The sequence below is a fragment of the Theropithecus gelada genome, chromosome 2 (genome assembly GCF_003255815.1).
Source record: "Theropithecus gelada isolate Dixy chromosome 2, Tgel_1.0, whole genome shotgun sequence".
Lineage (NCBI taxonomy): Eukaryota > Metazoa > Chordata > Mammalia > Primates > Cercopithecidae > Theropithecus > Theropithecus gelada.
In genome coordinates, this window is record NC_037669.1 from 14,392,599 (window position 1) to 14,415,731 (window position 23,133).

General features: G+C 39.1%; 1 protein-coding gene and 1 non-coding gene across 2 annotated transcripts in view; one reads left to right on the plus strand and one right to left on the minus strand.

The window, feature by feature from the left end:
* NSUN3 (NOP2/Sun RNA methyltransferase family member 3) overlaps positions 1–23,133 on the plus strand; it is a 61,158-nt gene that overhangs the window by 16,896 nt on the left and 21,129 nt on the right. Inside the window, exons 3-5 of the mRNA XM_025376646.1 lie at positions 3,484–3,827; positions 13,950–14,104; positions 14,839–14,960. Coding sequence (XP_025232431.1) covers positions 3,484–3,827; positions 13,950–14,104; positions 14,839–14,960 — 621 coding nt within the window. The remainder of the gene's footprint in view (positions 1–3,483; positions 3,828–13,949; positions 14,105–14,838; positions 14,961–23,133) is intronic.
* LOC112619897 lies at positions 18,615–18,674 on the minus strand. Its single transcript, XR_003118377.1, has one exon. It is a non-coding gene; the product is annotated as a U7 small nuclear RNA (small nuclear RNA).

Here is a 23,133-nt window from a genome sequence, read left to right on the forward strand (position 1 = left end):
CCACAGCAGCCTTGGTGAGCTGCAGTGGGCTCTGCCCAGTTTGAACTTCCTAGTGGCTTTGATTACACTGTGAGGGTAAAACCTCCTACTCAAGCCTTAGTAATGGCAGACGCTCCTCCCTCTACCAAGGTCCAGCATCCCAGGTTGATCTCAGACTGCTGCTGTGCTGGCAGTGAGAATTTCAAGCCGGTGGATCTGAGTTTCCTGGGCTCTATGAGGGCGGGACCCACCGAGCCAGACCCCTTGGCTCCCCGGCTTCAGCACCCCTTTCCAGGGGAGTGGATGGTTCTGTCTCGCTGGCGTTCCAGGTGCCACTGGGGTATGGAAAAGAAAACTCCTGCACCTAGTTCGGTGTCTGCCCAAACATCCGCCCAATTTTGTGCTGGAAACCCAGGGCCCTGGTGGGGTAGGCACTGAAGGGAATCTCCTGGCCTGCAGGTTGCATAGACCATGGGAAAAGCATGGTATCTGGACCAGAGTGCATGGTTCCTCAGGCTTAGTCCCTCACGGCTTCCCTTGGGTAGGGGAGAAAATTCCCCAACCCCTTTCCCTTCCCTGGTGAGGTGATGCTCCACCCTGCTTCAGCTCACCCTTTGTGGGCTGCACCCACTGTCCAACCAGTCCCAGTGAGATGAACCAGGTACCTCAGTTGGAAATGCAGAAATCACCCACCTTCTGCGTTGATCTTGCTGGGAGATGCAGACCGGAGCTGTTCCTAATGGGCCATCTTGTCAGCAATCCTCAGTACATGTCTTTAAATCTGATTGGGGCTCTCTCCCCCTTAAGTTTTTTAGTGGCTTCTCATCACTTAGAAAATAAAATTCTAAAACCTTATCACATTATACTTGGTAATCTTCTGCCATGATCCATACCAGACAACTGTTTTTTAAAATGCTCTGTTCTTTCTCATACCTGTGTGCTTGTACATGTGGTGTTAGCTTTGTCCTGAAACTTGCTTTCTCATTTCTTCCTACAGATAATTTCTTCTCATCCTTCAAGATTTAACATATTGGATAGTATACAAAAGCTAATGTTCCTAAATTAATAATCCTCTTAAACAATAAGCTTAAAAGGAAATATGCAGGATTAATAACCTTTCTAAGAGATAGGAAAGAAAATGTGAATAAATGGAGAAACATGTGATCAGGATTGGAAAAATTGACTGCAATAAAGATGTGAAATATCTCCAAGTTTAAAGCATTTAATATAATCCTAGGCAAGGTTACTATATCTCTACCTGTCTACATACACAAATATTTTATAAATTATTTTTAACTGAACTTTTATTCCAAAGTTCATCTGAAAGAATAGACATTCAAGATGCTTCGAAAATTCTGAAGAAAAAAAGAATGAGTAAAGATTTGTCCTGTCTGATGTTAACTAATTGGAAGTGTTCTCCTCCTTTTTAGCTAAGGGGTAGGCACATGATGCAAGTCAAGCCACTCCTGTCTGTATCACTGTGTTCCTGATCATTTTTTTGTTACACGTGACTCAACATTGGATAGATTTTTCAGCCTGTTTGCAGGGTAAGATTAGGATGAACTGCCATAGGACTTACAATAGTGGCATTTGCAGATTTCCCTTTGGGGTCAGTCTTAAAGCAGTCTCCCCCAAAGTGTGGTCCTGGGGATCAGCAGCATCAGCATTACCTGAAAACTTGCTAGAGATACAAATTTCAGGCTCTCTTTCAGACCTACTGAATCAGAAACTCTGGCTGGGTCCCTGCAGTCTGTTTTACAGACCCTTGATGCACAATGAAGTTTGCGAACCTCTTTCTTAAGGAAAGAGGTTGTCATCCTCCAAAATAGCTGAAACAGATATGCCAGGCTCCCGTGACACACCATCCATAGTAAGAGGCAGTGAAAGGAGAAAGCAGGTTCACGTATTAGCCCTAAATTGAAATTCATGTGGCACGCTTCCAGTCGCAGGTGTTACATTTCAATCCAGCCATTCCTCACATAGGCAGCTCCAGGGTGTGAAGCAGCTGGAATTTATTTAATTGACCATAGTTAATGAGGCTCCCAAATAACTCAGCTAGAAAGGTCAGCTAGTAAATAAATTAAATATTTCCTGCTGGATCATCTGTCAGTTGATATGAGTTTGTGATTGTCAAGAGATGGAACTCTTGGACCGAATACAAATTTAGCAAGGTAAAGCTGCTGGGGGAAAGCCTGCACCATCAATCCATAAGTAGTTTTTAAATCATCCTTGGTTTTTTATCATCTGAGCCACTCATCACCTCATTAACTCTATTAGTATAGAGTTCACACTGTAGTTAGTTTCCCATACCTTTTATCTTCATCAGAGGAAAACACTCATTCCCTCTAATACCCTTTTATGGTAGTACTTTTCCCTCTAATATTCAGAGTCTTTAAGAAATTGAATATTGTCACTAAGAAAAACACTTCCTTGTGCAGAGTGATGGACAAAGATTCATTTGGACAGATTTAGAGGTATTTAAAGGCAGGCCGCCTTTTTGTTTTTTGTTTTTCAAGATGTTCTGCAGGGAGGGACTAAGCTGAGTGTAAGCTGAGGCATACCTCTCTGGTGCAGAATTTAAACCTCAAAAAACTCAGTAATCATAATGTTACCAGTAAAGGGTCTTGATTGCAAGTTGTCCAGGTTCTTGGAGTTTTGAGCAAAGAATCAGACAAAACACACAGCCAAGCAAGGAAAGAATGCCGCAACAAAGAGATGTATTGAAAGTGAAAGTACACTCCGCAGTGTGAGAATGGCCACAGCAGTGCCACAAGGGCCACAGATACAGAATATTCTTGGGTCTGAATACCCACTAGAGGTTTTCCATTGGCCACGTGGTGCTCACCTCATGTAAATGATGTAGTGGCCCGCAATCCGTCTGATTGGTTGCGGAAAGCAGCCAAACAGAGGCTGCAGTGAGGTTACAAAGGTTACACTCCTGTGCAAATATCTGATTGGTTGTGGACAGCAACCAGTCAGAGACTGAAGTGAAGTTACGAAGTTGCACTTCTATTCAAGCATGTGATTGGTTGCAAAAAGCAACAAATTAGAGGTACTTTCAATTTCTCATTTGCCATGCAGAAAATGTGAGGGTTTGCAAAGGGAGTAGCCCCTGGTTCTTTTGTTACTTAGGCATGGAAAGTTAGGGTTTTCCTTTCAATTTAGTTCTAGGAATTCAGTGTGAAATGACTTTAGGTTCCCTGTCTCCAGACTATTCTCTTGCCTCAATAATATAATATTTCAGTGATCACAATTAGTTTTTGAAAAGCCACAATGAACAAAATACCAATTTCTAAAATAAAGACAGGATCTTAACAATGCTGGCTTCAGTCCTATCAGATCCTCATGAGGCAGAAGGAAGAGTCAGGAATACTGATCCTGTCTCTTAAAATCGCAGGTAAGTGAAGTATAAAACTAGGACCATATTCACCTGATTCATAATATAAAATTGTATTGGTGTGTATAATATTAATATTCTCTTATTTTCTCTTTTTCTATTTCTAGGAAGATACTGACATCTCCATCATGCTGGCAATATGCTGTCCTGCTTAACCGATTCAATTATCCTTTTGAACTGGAAAAGGATTTACATTTGAAGGGTTATCACACACTCTTTCAGGGATCTTTACCCAACTATCCTAAATCAATGAAGTGCTACCTTAGCAGAACTCCGGGCCGAATCCCTTCAGAAAGACACCAAATTGGAAACCTGAAAAAATATTATCTCCTAAATGCTGCTTCCCTTCTCCCAGTATTGGCTCTGGAATTAAGGGATGGGGAGAAGGTTCTGGATCTGTGTGCTGCTCCTGGAGGCAAATCAGTAGCTCTGCTGCAGTGTGCTTGTCCAGGTAGTGTGCTTTTCGTTCAGTATTTGACAACTTTTTAATATCCGTATGTTACAGAGAATTTTGAAAGTATATATGGGGAGAAACATAAGATTGAGTTTGCAAACTCGGGAAGCTTGAAAACTAGGACAATATGGAGAATAATGGAAATTTTTGCAGAGGAAGTCAGTATAAATAACATTTTTTTCAGCAACTTAATTCTAGCAGGTGATTGGAAATAAAACTTCAACATTTTGCAAATACAGATCTGTCAGATGATATGAATGCTCATAAGCCGGATAGGGTTTTTTTTTGTTTACCTTTATACTTCAGAGTCTTATATAGATATCCTTGTCATACTTCTCTGCAACAGAAACATGTACATTTAAAATAATTTTTTGATGTCAGTAGAATATAAGGTTCCAAGGCAATTCTTTCTGGTAGAAATATAATGTGAAGTACATATATACCCTTAAATATTTAAGTACTTACATTTAAAAGGTAGAAAGAAACAAGTGAGATTAATTTGAATAACACATTGAACCTGATACATTCAAAATATTATTTCAATATGTAATCAAAATAGAAATTATGAGATATTTTACATTCTCATTTTTTTACAGGTCTTTAAAATTGGTTACTTTATAGTTACATCACATTTCAGTTGAGACTAGCCACATTTCAAGTGTTCATAGTCACATGTGAGAAGAGAGTCTAGTATTGGACAATCCAAAAAGTCTTTTCAGGTCACTTTTTCATTACCATTATTATCAGAACCAAAGTGATACACAGTTTTATAAATGTTGGTTAAAAGTAACACGTCAACATTTACTATAAATTTTTTTCTTAATGATTTTTCTTTTAAAACTAATTCTTTTTTGTCCGGGCACGGTGGCTCACGCCTGTAATCCCAGCACTTTGCGAGGCCGAGGTGAGTGGATCACGAGGTCAGTAGTTCAAGACCAGCCTGGCCAAGACGGTGAAACCCCCTCTCTACTAAAAAATACAAAAAAAATTAGCCAAGCATGGTGTTGGGCACCTGTAATTCCAGAATCCCAGCTACTCAGGAGGCTGAGGCAGAGAATTGCTTGAACCAGGGAGATGGAGGTTGTAGTGAGCTGAGATCACGCCACTGCACTCCAGCCTGGGCCACAGAGCGAGAGACTCCGTCTCAAAAAAGCAAAACAAACAAACAAAAAAACCTAGTTATTTTTCTTTTAAAACTAATACATGTTTCCCTGAATAAATATTACTTACTACTAGATGAGGCAGAGTTGAGCATCAAATCTGTCTGGTTTTTGTGTGATGATTCTGTCTTTATAGATGCCAGTGCTGTTCATACAGATAAGAAGATGAACTGGGCGTGGTGGCTCATGCCTGTAATCCCAGCACTTTGGGAAGCCAAGGCAGGCGATCACTTGAGCTCAGGAGTGCTAGACCAGCCTGGGCAACATGGGAAAACCCTGTCTCTACAAAAAAATTCAAAACGTTAACTGGGCATGGTGGTGCATGTCTGTAGTCCCAGCTACTCAGGAGGCTGAGATAGGAGGATTGCTTGAGCCTGGGAGGTGGAGATTACAGTGAGCTGAGATTGCACCACTCCATCAGCCTGGGAAACAGTGAGATCCTGTCCCAAAGAGAATTGTGTTACAGTTGTTTTACTGATTCTTCAGACTCCTGATTTATAGCCCCAGATCACATACAGGTCTTTCATCAAGCATTATTTTAATAATCTATTAGGTAAGCACCATTTAAGTCCATTTTTGATTTTGTTGAAAGCAAACGACGTGAAACCATCTCAATTACAAAAGGCAGTGTTGGCCTTTTTTTTTTTTTTTTTTGAGATGGAATCTCGCTCTGTCTCCCAGGCTGGAGTGCAGTAGTGCGATATCAGCTCTCTGCGACCTCTGCCTCCCAGGTTCGAGCGATTCTCCTGCCTCACCCTCCTGAGTAGCTAGGATTACAGGCATGTGCCACCATGCCCGGCTAATTTTTATATTTTTAATAGAGATGGGGTTTCACCATGTTGGCCAGGCTGGTCTCAAACTCCTGACCTCAAGTGATCTGCCCACCTCGGCCTCCCTAAGTGCTGGGATTACAGGCGTGAGCCACTGTGCCTGGCCGACCTCACTTTCTCAGCCAAGACACTGATGTGTTGAACTGCCCTTGTTTGATGTTCTGGAGATTTCTACACCCTGGCACATTGTGCCATAATAGGATTCTAGATGTGTGGGAACCTTGCTTGTCATTTATAAAGTTGGTGAAGGGCCGTGTGAAAGGAGATGCCCCACTGGAGGTGTTCTCCTCCTTTAGGAAGTTGATGATCTGAAAATGGCTTCTTTTGAAACTGTCCAAGCCTTCCTGTCCCTTAGAACAGGGTATGTATCCCCAAGGCATATATGTTCCAGTTTGAAGACTGCTTTTATACTTTTATATGAGACCATTCCTTGTTGAAATAGATTTAAAATTATTTTATGAGAAATGTGAATCTAGTTGTACTAGGCCTTGGTACAAATATATCAGTTAACTGTATATTTAGGAGGAAATATGCCCAATGTTTTAGAGTTCTGGTTAAAACTCAGCTATTGAAGCTTGCTGTATTTTAGAATAAGAAATCACAACAAAAATATTATTTTACAAGTTTACCTCATTATTTTTATAATTTAGGCTGAAGTTTTGTGGAGTTGTATGTTGTAAGGAGCACTTATTTTTTCTTCTAAGTATAAGTTAAAAGGCTTATACTAATTAATTCTGGATATGAATTTCAGTATTATAAAGGATGGAAGGAAAATGTCAAATGTGGTTACCATGAAGAGAGGGCATTTTAATCCTAAATTATCCTCATTAGTAGGCTATAAATATTTTACACATTTATGGTAGCAAAGTTGATTTGATTAGGAATCCAAAGGCAAACTGATATATTCTAGGAGTTTGAAGTTGAGAAGAATCTTCCTGTTCTTATATCAAGGGCAATGAACTACAGGCAGTGTTCCAAGTAAAGTAGCTTTTCATCTAAGTAGGACTAATGATAATGATTTACTAAGAAGTACAGATGTCTTCATGCTGATGCTTAAAGCCCAAATTAGGTTAGCTACAGTGCTTGAATTTGGAATGTAGAAGCAATGCTAATCAAAGCTTTTATAAGCAAAATGTAAAATGATGGCTGCACTAAATGTGCATTTGTACACCAAATTTCTTTAGATCAGTACTGGCCTTTATTCTGGGCCAAGAGGCTCATGGCTTTGAATGATTACAAAGCTTATGTTTCAGGATGATTTAAAAAAAAGAGTCTACTTTCTTTTGGTCCAGCTGCTCTCACCTGTTAACACATTGATGGACTGACCATGGTTTTTGTCAGCATAGCCTTTTTAATGTCCTGCTCTTGGCAGGAAAAGAGCAAACAATATGGATTCTCAATGGGAAAACATCAGCATATTAACTAAGGATGACCCAGCTTGGTGGAGTGTCTTAGTCAACTTTCTGGCTGAAGTCTATGTCCTTCTAGGCATGAAAATCTCTTTGATGTCAGTGATAACTTTTTTGGTTTTTTGAGACAAGGTCTTGCTCTGTTGCTCAGGCTGGAGTGCAGTGGTGCGATCTTGGCTCACTGCAGCCTTGACTTCCTGGGTTCAAGCCATCCTCCCTCCTCAGTCTTCCAAGTAGCTGGGACTATAGGCCACATGCCACCATGCCTGGCTAATTTTTGTATTTTTTTTAGAGATGGGGTTTCACTGTGTTGCCCAGGCTGGCCTTGAACTCCTGGACTCAAGCAGTCAGCCTGCCTTGACCTCCCAAAGTGCTGGGATTACAGATGTGAGCCACCACACCTAATAGTGATAACTTTTTGATCTCTGATTAGTATAGAAGACTGAAAAGACTCCTTTCTTTGTTTAATTGCTTTTGCTGTCCTCCCTGCTTCTTCATCTTTAGTCCTTTTTGCACCTTCTACAGGTGTCACTTTCTCTTTTCTCTTCCCCTGCTCCTTTTCATTCTTCAGATTATACTTCAGGATTTAACTTTCCTGGAATGCCTTCTCTGAACTCCCTGCATTAGGTGCATCTTTGTGGTAATGAAAATAGTAACCATTTTGTAACACTTCGTATGTGCCAAGGACTGTATTAATCACATTGCTTAAATCTCTGCTTTTCAAACATTTTTTTAGTAGTCTCTGCTTCCAACATCTTGTTTTTTATTTATTTTTTCTTCCTCTCACCTTCTCCCAGCATCTTTTGTTATACCCCCATATATAAGTCTTCCTAAAGTCCTAGAGCTCTGAGGAACTGTGACTATCACTGGTGACTATTGTTTAACTCTCCAACTCTGTGAGTTGGGTATTATTATTCCCATTTTAAAGAATTATCTGAGACAAGGAGAAGTACCAAATTGCCTAAGGTAAGTGGCAGAGCTGGGATCTGAACTCAGGTTTTCATTGTTGTAGTTGTGCTATTGACTATTCCAGGGTCTCCCAGTAATACAAATGCTGACTTCTGTAGCATCTTCTGTGAGTCTCCTGGAGCATAGGGACAGATCCTTTTTTTTTTTTTTGACATAGAGTCTTGTTCTGTCGCCCAGACTGGGGTGCAATGGTGTGATCTCAGCTCACTGCAATCTCTGCCTCCTCAGTTCAAGCGATTCTCATGCCTCAGCCTCCCAAGTAGCTGGGATTATAGGTGCATGCCACCACACCCAATTTTTGTATTTTTAGTAGAAATGGGGTTTCACCGTGTTGGCCAGGCTGGTCTTGAACTCCTGACCTCAACTGATCCACCTGCCTCGGCCTCCCAAAGTGCTGGGATTACAGGCGTGAGCCACCAAATCTGGCCCAGATTCTTATTTATCTTTGTGTCTGCAGCAGATACCACTGGCCTAGTCCGTAACAAGTCCTTAATAAACCAGAACCTCAAAGTGGTTGCACCCTCAAGTGCATTTTATTCTAACATCAACCACATTTTAACAAATTCGTCATCACCGTTTTGTTCTTTTGTGAATTTGTAACATTGCTTCCAGGTAAGTTTAAAGAAACTTACCATTATCCTTTGCAGCACTTTTTTTTACAGGTAATCAGGCATGAGTAGGGCAGGAGAGAGTAACCCCCACCTACCAGGAATGTCAGGCAACCATCAGGCGATGATTTGGCAGTTATTACACTGCCCCTCTAAAAATGATCATTGGCAGCCGTGCCCGGGAGAGGCAATTTCCTGATGCTGCACAGTTGTCACACTAAAGTGATAATTCACCGCAGGCACCAGGGAGAGGCAATTTCCCAAACAGATAAAAACATTTGAAATTGGTCATCAGCTTCCAATAAAATCTCAGGAATTAGGCAAGTGAGCTCAAGCATGTGCATCAAGAGACAAAATGGCAGAGTATGACCTTCCGGGGCCATTCCACTGAAAAGGGAAGAAAGCCTCAGGTGAGCATACATACAAGTTTCTAAACACACTGTGCGTGCTCACCTCCCAAGTGTAAGGAAGGCACTGCTCACGTGGGGAGCTCACCCTTAAGGAAGAATAAAGGAAGAGGGGTGCAGGACGCCAGAAGTGGGCCAGCATATAAAGTCCTAGGATTAAGGTTAAACGGGCACTTGACCTCCAAAGTACTCGCTTGGGACTCTTCCAGGTGGACTGTCCTTTCTTTCTTGCTCTAGAGCTCTTGAGTAAACTTCCACTCCTGATCTTAAACTTGGCTTGGTCTCTTTTTCTGCCTTATGCCCCTCAGTCTAATTCTTTCTTCTGAGGAGGCAAGAATTGAAGTTGCTGCAGACCCATATGGATTTGCTGCCCACTGGCACTTTTAGTACACAGGACAGTATCATTATTCCAATTATAATACTGAGGGGAGCATTGAAAATGATCATAAATTATAGCTTATGGCTCCAAAGAATAATTGGAAAAACTGGAAGGAAGGCAAGATTATTGTTTTTAAGTTAGGTCTATTAAAATGAATGAATGAATGAAACTACCAATTTCAGTTTCTTTCCTTGGACCAAAGATTGCCATGTACAGATGCTAAATCCTCAGGAATTTGTTAAATTTGCCCCTTTTCCTGTTTAAATGAAAAAAGTATTAAGATTTGGTTTGTTTTTGACAAGCACAAAATTGTCTCAATGTAGTGTTAGTATATATGTGAAACTTGCATTGTGACACTTTATATTTCTTATTTTTAAAAAGTTTAACCAACCTAAGACCATTTCAAATAAAATCTGCATCTAAGCAATAATTCTGCTGGAAGCTATTTTAAAATGCTGACTTGAGAATCTTGACTCAGACTATATACAATTTAGTGAAAAGCTGCCCTGATTTTCAGTTGTAATAATTTAAGTATTCATTATTATAATGCCATGCTTCAATCAAGTCATCTACATTTAGTGTGCACATACTAAATGCAAGGCATTGGATGGTATGTGTATAGAGTTAAGGGATATAGAAATGATGAAGACTTCTGTTTCCTGTGGTGTGACAGACTGGGTGCCCTAACCAACCCCCCTTAAGAAAATAACTAAAAATGTAGGATATAATATTAGACACATTTTTTAATGCTTAAATTATCTTTAAATACTCAGTGGCCAAAATCTAAGAGATAGTGGGAACCTTGAAGGTAAATTGTGTACTGAAGCTGGCTTTTGACTTTGGAACATTTGCTTAACATGAAAAACTTACATGTTTTTTATTGCTTCATGAGAGTGAAGGAGTATAAAACAAAGCCAGAGCCTACCCAAGCAGAGCATCTAATAGAAGATTCATTTTCATCAAGCTGGGATTCGGAGTGCTATACCCTCAATATAAGGTAAACCAGGAAGAAATTGTCCTCTCCAGATGACTGCAAGGAAAACTGCCTGTCTTCAGCTTTGATGCTGGGGGAGGAGAGAAAATACCCTCTGAAATCATTATAGTGAAGTTGCAGAACACTGAAAATAAAGAGAAGAACTTAATAGCAACCAGAAAGAATGGAGAGCTTAGTTTCAAAGGAAGAGTGGACAGAGGGTTGACACTTGAGGGTAATAAGAGAAACCAGCATTCAAAGGAATATAAAAGATGACTGTCAATCCAGAAATATATCTAGTCAATAATGCTCCTGAAGAGCAAAAGCGAAATAGAGAAAGAGAGAGAGATTAAGAGTTTGTCACCAACAATTCTGAAGGATGTGCTTCAGGAAAAATGAAAGTCATCCAAGATGGAAGATAGGAGTTAGAAAAAAATGAAGAGCAAAGATGGGATATTATGTGGGGAACGTCTAACCATCCTTGGCTATAGAAGACCATGATAATGTTTTGTGGTATCAAAAAATGTAAATCCAAAGAAAACCCAGATATACAATAACAGTAGCATCTAAAGCAAGAGTGTTACAAGATTCTTGCCTCTTTTAGGAAAGTTGGTGAAAATTGACTTAGCTTAGAATTTTCTTAACACGTGCATATTAAAGGTCTTTTGGGTTACCACTAAAAAAGTTGAAATAGAATATAAAACATTTAAACTAGAAAAAGGAAAATTGAATGAAAGATGAGTAAGACCTCTTTCCTCTGAGGCCCTTAGTATTTGATAGGCAGTGGTGGACATGGCAGGAGTGACTTTGGGGGTTATCTTGTGGACCCAGCTTATGCATCACTACAGATATGGTTGGCTTCATCTTTACTCCCATCCCTCACCTCATGGCTGGAGCCACTTGAATTGTTTCCAGAGACTGGAGAAACCCTAGCAAAGGCTCATGCCATTCATGCAGTTGTCTGCTGCTAATGCTGCCACTGCCACAAATTGAAGAGCCTCCCGATGAGTGCCAGCTGACAAGCAGAGATCACCTCACCTGTGTGCTTGCAATACTTGGCCTTGGGTACTGCCTGGTTTTTTAAGCAGGTGCCCGAAGGGGTCAGGTACACAACCCCAAAGTAGGTAAAAGTTATCAACTCTTGGTGTGGACTTTAACCAATGAGAGAAAGAGACAAAAAGCAGCCAGCCAATTGTTCTTCCTCCTTGCTGCACTAACCTCCAGTTCGTAACAAGCCTCTAATTTCAAACTGTAGAGTTGCCCTGAGAGACTGACCGAAGCTGTAGACAGCTTGATTACAAATCCTCCTGTGTCTATCCTGCTCCTTCCATGATTTACTTCCTTTTTTCTCTCACTTTTGCTTCCTTAGAATTGCACCCTGTCCATACCATGAACTTCTGTCTTAAATTGTTTTCTAGTGATTTCAGGCTAAGGCAAGGGCTCTTAGACACCTATTTAAGTTCCATTAGCGAATCCTCCAAAAGATATCCAAAATAAACATGAAAACTAGCTGTACAGATGTGCTTTAAGATGATTTTCTGCTCTTCTTCTCAACAAAATTGATGCCACCTCCTGGGCTCCTTCCCTACAGAAACAGAAATATGGAGCCCTGGGCTGAGCACGGTGGCTCACGCCTGTAATCCCAGCACTTTGGGAGGCCGAGGCAGTTAGGTCACCTGAGGTCAGGAGTTCCAGACCAGCCTGACCAACATTGCAAAACCCCATCTCTACTAAAAATACAAAAATTAACCAGACATGGTGATGTGCACCTGTAATCCCAGCTACTTGGGAGGCTGAGGCAGGAGAATCGCTTAAACCTGGGAGTCGGAGGTTGCAGTGAGCCGAGATCATGCCACTGAACTTCAGCCTGGGCAACAGAGCGAGACTACATCTCAAAAAAAAAAAAAAAAAAAAAAAAAAAAAATGGAGCCCTGGTAGTAGAGAAGGTAAGCCATACATAGAAACACCTCTCATATGAGATAAATAAGAGAAGTACAGAGTATGTGTGGGAAATGGAATAGTCCATCAAGTTTGATAGAGCACAGAGCATACTGGGGAAATAGTGGGAGATTAAAATGGAAAGATTGTCCTGGGGTCTGGCTATTATGGACCTTGATTTAAGGACTCCACATTTGAACTTTATTCAGTGGATGATGAGAAGTCATTAAATTTTTTTTTTTTTTTTTTACTTTATAACAGTGGAATGACAATCAGAAAAAAAACCCTAATATATATATGTGTGTGTGTAAATATATATGTAAATATATATACGTATATGTAAGTATGTATTTGAGCAAAGGCTTTGCAATTTTTTTTTCCCTTCTATGTTAAAATTTAATGTTCAGTTAGTTCTCTAGTATTGTTTCCTTGGTAACCTGACAGAGATTGTCACTATGTTTCTAGGCGAGATTGCTTATGATAAAAATGAGCCTGATTGGTAAACTGCATGTGGGCTGGGAGAAAGAATAAATAACCCCTGGAGACCTGGTAGAGATGCCATGCTTTGGGTCTTCTGAGTACAGTGATTCTTTTTTTTTTTTTTTTTTTTTTGAGACGGAGTCTCGCTCTGTCGCCCAGGCTGGAGTACAGTGGCTGGATCTCAGCTCACTGCAAGCTCTGGCTCCCGGGTTTACGCCATTCTCCTGCCTCAGCCTCCCGAGTAGCTGGAACTACAGGCGCCTGCCACCTCGCCCGGCTAGTTTTTTTGTATTTTTTAGTAGAGACAGGGTTTCACCGTGTTAGCCAGGATGGTCTCGATCTCCTGACCTCGTGATCCGCCCGTCTCGGCCTCCCTAAGTGCTGGGATTACAGGCTTGAGCCACCGCGCTCGGCCTACAGTGATTCTTATAACTGGGCATGTCCCTGTGGAGACACTGAAAGCCTGTGGAGTTGTTAAAAGAAAGGATGGTTCCTGTGGGACAGGAGACTTTTAAGCCAGGACAGTTCCTGCATCTGCCCCAATGTGAGTCTCATCTTCTTGCACCTGAATTACCACCTGTGATTACTCTTAAGCGTTAGTTCTTTAGAGCGAGAACCGTGTCTGAGGTATTGGTTGTATAACATATCTTTAGGAATCTATAATTTTTTATAGGTTTTACCTCTGATAAAATTAAACTTGGTGGAGCAAATGCTGAGAGCTTCTGAGAGACTGTGTAGGCATGACTATTGTAAATGTTGTATGTAGTAGGTGTGTGTATCTATATATACATACATGTACACCTTATTTCTGTTTTTAAAGCATAAGAACATTATAATGTTTACCTCTGAGCCCTATTTCTGCATAATTTTGATGAGTTAACTTCTTCCTGAAATTTATTTGCTGAAAAGTAGAAATTTAACAGTTCTATTGCCTTCATTTGAAACTTTTTAATCCTTTTTATTTAGGTTATCTTCATTGTAATGAATATGATAGTCTGAGATTGAAGTGGCTGAGGCAGACGTTAGAATCTTTCATCCCACAGCCTTTGATAAATGTAATTAAAGTGTCCGAATTGGATGGCAGAAAAATGGGAGACGCCCAGCCTGAAATGTTTGACAAGGTACTTTTATTACATTGTGACAAACTGATGGATGCCCAATGATACCACTATTATGTTGCTTTGTGGTTGTTATTTTCCATCTGTTCTCAGACATAGCCTGATACAGTTTCTCAGTACCCTGGAAAATTTTGATAAAGTGAATGTGGAAGCAGTTTTCATTTGGTCGTCAGCATGGTTCAAAGGAAGCAGTAACATTGGGATTGGGGATTATAGAATGTTTTGTATTGGCAGGTAACTCAAAGATACTCAGGAAAAGATCAGATATTATTTGGGTCACTACTGTATTGCTTTAATTCAGTAACATTTCATATCAGAGTATGACAGTTGAAGAAAAAGAGGTCATTTCAGTGAGCCGAAATTGAAATATTCATTCTTAGAAATAAGTGCTGAGAATTCAGAAATATATTAATGTCTAATTACAATGCGTAACTTTTGTAAAAGTTTTTGCTGTGGTTGTCAAGTATATCAAATAGCATTAGTAGACATAGTAAACTTTAATTCTCCCATCCTAAGCCCCAAAAAACAAACACTGAAAGTACATGGTAAGTTTTTCTGAAAAGTGTTAGTGAAGAAATGCCATAAGGAAAAACTTACTGTGGTGTATTTTCAGTTAAAAAAGAAATGTTTTTATTTATTTGCTATTTGTTTACCATGTTCTAGAGAATTTCTCTATTTCGTGCCTGAGAATAGATTGTCAGTGCATATTTGCATCGCTTGTCCTTTTTTTTCTCTAGGTGTTAGTGGATGCTCCGTGTTCAAATGATCGAAGCTGGTTGTTTTCTTCTGACTCTCAGAAGGCATCCTGTAGGATAAGTCAAAGGAGGAATTTGCCTCTTCTACAGATAGAGCTCTTAAGGTAGGGACTGTTAATACAAAAGTGTATTTTGGTGTCTGATGTAATTTAAGCAGGTGTGATTGAACATATCAGGCCCCCAATGGAGGGCTTGCTGTGTAGGTGTCAGTGATTATTCCTCCAAAGGCTGCACTCAAAAAATTCCCAATTTCTTCCCCTTTATCGCTCATGCTGTAATGCTCACTGCCCCTCCCCGCACCCCCAGTGACGTGTAGTATTGCTGTGCATTGTCTCTTAAAGGGCATAGACGATTTTACTGTAGTTCAAAGTTGTTTGCTCACTGGGACCCAAGCCTGGGGGTTCATAGCCCTGTTTCTTTTACCAGAATCTGAGCAGCCCTTTAAGAATAGCTTTGAATCAGGATGCATGTTTTGTTAATGTTCTGGATGAATCAGCCCCTAGCAAGTTGTAGCTCATTGTTAGTGCGTGTCTCCCCTCTGAGAATTTTCCAGAAGGACCTGGCCACTGAACATTTGGTTTCATTAAGAACAGAGCCATTTTGGAACATTGTTGTTCGGATTCCAACAGCGATTTTGACGTATGCCCTACTCCCATGTAATTCTTCTTGTTTAATGCTAAATCATATATTTTTGTTTGTCTGTTTTTGAGACAGTCTCACTCTGTCGCCCAGGCTGGAGTGCAGTGGGTGCAGTCTCGGCTCACTGCAACCTCTACTTCTCTGGTTCAAGCTATTCTCCTGCCTCAGCCTCCTGAGTAGTTAAGATTACAGATGTGCGCCACCAAGCCCAGTTTTTTTTTTGTTTGTTTGTTTTTGTATTTTTAGTAGAGATAGGATTTCACTGTGTTGGTCAGGCTGGTCTTGAACTCCTGACCTCGTAATCTGCCTGCCTCGGCCTCACAAAGTGCTGGGATTACAGGTGTGAGCCACCACACCCAGCCGCTAAACCAAAATTATCTATAATATTTAAAATACAATTAAATGGTCCCTTAATCACTTATTATCTCTTGCACATAGAAAGACAGTGAATGACAGTGTACATTTCCAACTTCTGACTGATACACAGCAATGAACATATACCATTTCCTAAATATTTTAACCAATACTAATACATAGTCTTGTATCAGATTATGTCCTGTTCATTATGGTGATTCTTGGTAGGACTTATCAGAAGGCTTTTCTGACCATTTCTCATCCAGCAGTTAGACCATTGGTTTGTATACTTCTGATGTCCACCTTTCATGTAACACTAAGATATTTTGAAAACTTTATACCACCTTTCCCTTTTACCCTTTGGGTTATTAGCTTTGAGATGACCTAGATCCTTCTGTAAATCTTTTCTCGCCTAAGCTTTATTGATTTGGCTTCTTCATTTTTTGTTTGTTTGTTTGTTTGTTTTTTGAGATAGAGTCTTGCTCTATCACCCATACTGTAGTGCAGTGGTGTGATCCTGGCTCACTCCAACATCTGTCTCCTGGGTTCGAGCGATTCTCATGCCTCAGCCTCCCAAGTGGCTGGGATTACAGGTGCCCGCAACCATGCCTGGCTAATTTTTGTATTTTTAGTAGAGACGGGGGTTTCACCATGTTAACCAGACTGGTTTCGAACTTCTGACCTCAAGTGATCTGCCTGCTTTGGCCTCCCAAAGTGCTGGTATTACAGGCATGAGGCAGCATCCCCCAGCCTCAGTTTCTTAATTGTTCCTGCTACACCAGCCTTGCCATTGTTATTCCTTACACCTGTAACAGATACTAAATCTTGTGATGGCTTATTAACATTGTGATCTACATTTTTTTTTTTTTTTTTTTTTTTTTTGAGACGGAGTCTCGCGCTGTCGCCCAGGCTGGAGTGCAGTGGCGCGATCTCGGCTCACTGCAAGCTCCGCCTCCCGGGTTCACGCCATTCTCCTGCCTCAGCCTCCTGAGTAGCTGGGACTACAGGCGCCCACCACCGCGCCCGGCTAATTTTTTGTATTTTTAGTAGAGACGGGGTTTCACTGTGGTCTCGATCTCCTGACCTTGTGATCCGCCCGCCTCGGCCTCCCAAAGTGCTGGGATTACAGGCGTGAGCCACCGCGCCCGGCCCGATCTACATTTTTTTTTTAATCAGTAAGCAAGCAAACAGGCTTCCTGAGAATATTATTTTTCTTCTCTGTCTCCTGACAAATCTGCCCCCGACTTCCTTTTCTTTCTGTTTATTACCAGGTTTTCTGTGATATATTCTGTCTACTGTTTTTCCTTGATTAATTATATTTTATCTTCTGTTTCCTTTACTCTTCCAAACTTATTCTTATTAAAGAACTATTAATTTTTTAAATTTTTAGAATTTTTAAAATATATTTCTAATTATACAGGTAATACATGAAACCATTTTCATTGTAAAAAAAAAAATAATACAAATGAAGCAAAAGGCCCTGTTGGCCACATGCCCAACCAAATATCAGCTTTCTTCTTAGAGTTCACTGTTGGATTAGTAGCTGTATGTAGTGAAATACATTTTAAAATAACTTTTATCATGATATGTATATTCTTCTGTAACATGGTCTTTTTTTTTTCCACCAAATATTTCTTAGTCTTTTCCATGTAGGTCTACTTTGTTCTCTTTAACTTATGTGAAATATTCAAGAGGATCTATTGTATTCCTTTTTAATCCTTTAATCCTCTATTTCTGGATATTTACATTGTTTCTTGTTTTTGTTTGTTTATTTGTTTACTTTTATAAACCGTTTTTTAATTTGTCTCATCAGACAGGTCTACTAGCATTTTTCTAGATTAAATAAATATTGAGAAGTAGAATCGAGGATCAAATATTTTAATAGCTGTGTTGAATTGTTCTCCAAAAAGGCTATACCAGTTTATACTCCTTGCTGCACTGGACTTTGTTTACTGCTTGCTCCCTCTTAAAATATTCTCTTCCCTTGACATTTGTGATCATAGGCTTTCCTGGTTCTCCCTACTTCTCAGTTATGCCTTCTTCATATGTTATTCAACTTGCTGCTCATTGGCTCATCCCACAAATTTTGAGTTTCTTTAGCCTACTGATGTTGATCCTTTTCTCTATCTGATGGCTTCAACTGGTATCTCCCAATACGTGAGCTTATAGTATCTCCCAAATACGAGTCTAAGCTCAGATCTTTCTCCTTAGCCTCAGACCTGTATATTCAGTTACTATCCGAGATCTCCAGAAACTAAAAGCTCAAATAATTAAGATAAAAATCATAATTTCTAATTATCTTAGGAGAGAGAATCTTCACCAAATCAACAAAATAAAAAATCAGAATAGAAATTCCACCAACCTGCCTCTTCCCCGTCTCTTCTCGGTTTGAGTAAACGCCACACCACCATATGTTTGCCTAAGTCAGACATCGATCTCCAACTTCCCTCTTTCTCATTTATTGAATCAATCACTAAGACGTCTCAATCACTGAGACACGTGTACCTATTACATGTGTCTCAAGTTCACCCAATTCTCTCCATCCTGAATAGCCTAACCTAAGCCACCAGTATTGTCACCTAAATGATTTTAACTGGCCCCTAACTGTCCTACATGTCTCCAGTTGTGAGGCGTACTGCTTGATTCTCCACAGTGAAGCCAGAGTGACACATCCGAAATGAAAATCTCGTGTCAGTTATCCTTCTGGAAATCCTACAGTGGTTCCCCATTACCAGCAAAATTTCACCCTCTTTTATTTTTAATTGGGGGATTTTCCAGTGAAAACCAGAATTTGCTAGACAAATTCTAAAAGAACTGCAATACTTCATACTGTTAATGTACTGCTCAAGTCCTCTTTTGACCTGGCCCCTTCTTACTTCAGCAACCTCATTGTTTCAGAGCTCTTACTCATTTTGTTCCAACCATGCAGTTTCTCAACAGTCCATACAGTATCTCATTTCCAAGGCCAGTGCATTTCCTGTTCCTTTTCGTTGAGAGTTCTTCTAATTTACGCTCCCCTTTCTCCTGGCAAACTCTACTGATTCTTCAGGAATCAGCTCTGATGTCTCCTTACTGACGCCTTGCCTGATTTCCAGGGAGTGGTGTGGATATTGTCCTCATGTCCTCACCTTCACTTAAAGATAGATTTATTGTTCCTCTGCTACACAATTATCTAGTATGTGCCTCTCTTTTTGACAAGACTGTAAGCCCCATGGGAGCAGGGATTGTTTTATTATTTTTATTCCTACCATATAATTTGGTGCCTGGCATGTAGAAGAGACTAAGTAATTGTTTAAAAACAGTATATTACATGGGTTGAGTATTTAGAATTTATAGGTGTAATTAAATTGATAGCACAGTTAATCTGACAAAAATAATGATGTAATCATTATTGTGCTGCCAGGTGATTAGGCATAAATGTAAAGCAATTCCCATAATTTATTTTGATTAGTATTGCTTTTACATAGCCAAAACATGGCTACAGATGTAATTTAATTTTTTTATCGTTTAATAAATTTTTCTTAATATCATTTAGCATTTCAATCATCATTGCAAAAAATCATTCGCATGCATGAACCCCAGATGGGCATCTTCTTATGTCCCAGCAACGAAGGCTCTTCTGTAGTGGCCACTCCTCTCTTCCATCATCTTACTTCCCTAAAGGAATGGTTTTAGTAGCACATCACTTTAGTAGCAAATTGGCAGGGCACAAAGCTGAGATCACATTCAATGTAGGTTTTCATGTAATCATATGAGACTGGGAAAGACGGCCGCACCAGCCAGCTCCCATTCTTTTCCTTCAGCAGCTGCTCTACATTCCCTGCCTCTGCTTCCTGGTCTGCCTGAGAGGTTTTGCAGTAACTTGAAGCAGCCAGAATTCCGAGTCCCTTGGCTATGTGATTATGATAACAAAGGGGAGAGAGCAAGATATCCAAGCTATATGCAGAGAAAATGATCGGATTCCTGACATCTACAAGTCTTGGGGTTAAAAAGATAAAGGAAAAAAAATGATAATACCAGACATAATCTCTCTTTTATCTCCTGCCCTTGACGTCAAAAAATGAAAAAGAAAAAAAAAAAAAAGACAATAGCAATTTTATCATCAGGAATAGCTCTGTTTTATCACTATATCACTTACCTAGAATTTCCTCCTGCTTGTCTTCCAATCTTTCCTCAGATAGTTATTGCATTACCTTTTGTTAACAAAAGGCAACCCTTTTATTCCACAATATGAGATAAAAGGTTTTAAAATGCAAGCATGCAAGAGAGTAAATACATCGATGTGTATGAGTTTCATTCATATGAAGGATTGATTACAGATCCTTATTTTCATTTGCAAAGAGCAATTGGAATGCAGGTAAACAAATATTGTCTGGCCTCATACTGTGGACAGAAGATGGCACTCAGAAGTGAGAAAAGGAGTGGAAAAGATAGGCAAGAGGTAAATAAGGGAAACTTTCTGATTGTATTGTTTTGCCAAAGGCTAGACTTGTATGTACATCGTCTGTTGACAGATACAGTGCTCAAAGGTACTTTATACACATGAGAACTTATACAGCCTTTAAAAATAAGGACATTCTGTTGTTTACTACAACATAGGTGGGACAGTAGGACATTATGCTAAGTGAAATAAGCCAGGAATGGAAAGATAGATGCCGTATGATCTCACTTCCATGTGGAATCTTAAGAGTTGATCTCATAGAAATAGCATATAAAAGTGGTTACTGGAGGCTGAGGGTGAAGAGAAGGATGGGGAAAGGTAAGACGTTGATCAAAGTCTGAGAGTTAGAAGGAATAAGTTATAATGATCTATCATGCTGCATGGTGACCACAGTTAATGATGTATATTTCAAAATTGCTAAAAGAATAGATCTGTAATGTTCTTATCACAAAAGAATAAGTTGGTGAGGTGATAGATATGCTAATTAACCAGATTGAATCTTTCTACAATGTGTACATAGACCAAGATATCACATTATATCCCATAAATATTCACAATTATTATTTTTCAATTTTATAAAAGGTATTTATGCCCTTTATGACTGTGTGAAGTCATGCTGTCACTTTACCAGAAATTATTTATATTTATGTTACATAAGCAGTCTGCACAGTGTTCAGAATTTCAGCTTTTGGAAAGACAGTGTCCTATAATCATATACTCTACAATTCGATATTAATCTGGTACATTTGGTACATTTTTATGAAAAATAAATGAAAATTAATGTCTTATTTGATAGAAGTTTTTTGATGTTGATTTCTTTATTTTTTATTTTTATTTAAAAAAATATTTTAGAGAGAGGGTCTTGCTCTGTCTGCCAGACTGAAGTGCAGCAGTGGTACGATCATAACTCACTGTAGCCTCAATCTCCTGGGCTCAAGTGATCCTCCCACCTAAGCCTCCTGAGTAGCTGATACTGCAGAGGCATGCTACCACACTTGGCTAATTTTTAAATTTTTTTCTAGAGACAGGGTCTCACTATATTCCCCAGGCTGGTCTCGAGCTCCTGACCCCAAGTGATCCTGATTCTTTGGCCTCCCAAGTGCTGAGGCCATAAGCACGAGCCACTGTGCCCAGCACTGATGTTAATTTTTTTTAAAAAAACTGTTAGTAGATATGTAATGCTCCTTAAATTTTTTTAAATTAATATACATATAGAAGTATGTATAATGATAAAAATAGTAATCTAACTTGTTTTTTGTTTTTTAACATGAAAAACTTATTGGAAGGCACAGTGATGACAGGAGAAAGATCTCAAAACAATATGAGTTCTTTGTATACTTAAAGACTCTTTGATTTATCCATATAGAGATAGAAAAATTAGAATTTGCTATTGAATTTACAGAACATAAAGATAAAAGTTATATCAGATTTCCTCACACATCTGTCCCAAAGCTATTTTCAGGAGATGAGAATGAGGGGCAAGGATAAAAGGAATAATTAAACATAAGCCAGTTCTATTAATGGAATGCCACTTAAAAGTATACCTTTATTATCATTTCTCAAAATAATTTTTGAGCCGGTCATTCCTGTTACATGCTATGTATGTTCATACTATTTAATCAAATTCTTTATATCAAGAAAAATAAAGTGGGAAAATATACTGAAAATGAAATATATGTAGTCTTTCTAAAAAGTGACTATGATATTTGTATAAGAGAAGTTACATGATTTTTGGGTGAGAAAGCACTAACTGAAGAATATGATTTATAACAAAAATGTAGGTAACTTATTGCAGTAATGTATCATGTCATTTGTTTCCTGGGAGAAAATCAATTACATTTAAAATACTGACCCCTTCTGGTTTTCTTTTCTCACTACTTGACAAGTAAAATCCAATTTGTGAGCTCATTGAAAAAGGAAGCTTAGATTATTCGGTAACGTTTTGAAAATTTGTATAAATCATCCAGATAACAATCCTTAAAAGGTGGTACTCTGACAGCAAGAATTGTGTTTTGAAAGAAACATTAAAAAAAACACAAAAAACAAAAACACTAACGTCTATTCTCTGATGCACTGGAGCTAAGATAAAGAATACCTAGTGACTGTGCAGCATGGCCTTCATCATTCATCAACACAGTGACCAAAAAATGGATATGTTTATATTGGAAAAATAATATTTGAATATATGGGGCTCTCAGAATGGAAAATTTCCACCACTGCTTCAGCTATGTATATCTTTTCTTTTTAACGTTTGAATAATTCAGTTCATGTTGCATACTGTCATCATATGCTTAGTCATATGTTTGGAATCCAGAAAACAAAAGCAAACTACTATTAACAACTACTGCAACTACTACTACTAATTATTCTCTTCCTCTTTCTGTTCTACCTCCTCTGTATTCTTCATCTTATTTCTTTTTTCTTTAAGTTTAGGTGGCAGTAGTCAGAGGTTATGAAATTTAAAATGCACAGTTTATTTGGGGAAAGAACATACTTCTTTTTAACAAGAGTTTACTGATCAAAATATTACACATTCAACGAAATTATAAAAGCCTGAGGGGCATCCAAAGCTATAATTTGTAACTACTATATTTTCTTTCATAAAAAATATGTGTCAAATATATATTGACAATATGAATACAATCTTGAAAATCAGATGTTATCAGCATTTATTAATTTATTTAACATTATCTACTTTTTAATATTTATTTATTTATTTATTTTTGAGAGAGTCTCATTCTGTTACCCAGGCTGGAGTGCAGTGGCATGATCTCAGCTCACTGCAACCTCCGCCTCCTGGGTTCAGGCAATTCTTATGCCTCAGCCTCTCGAGTAGCTGGGAT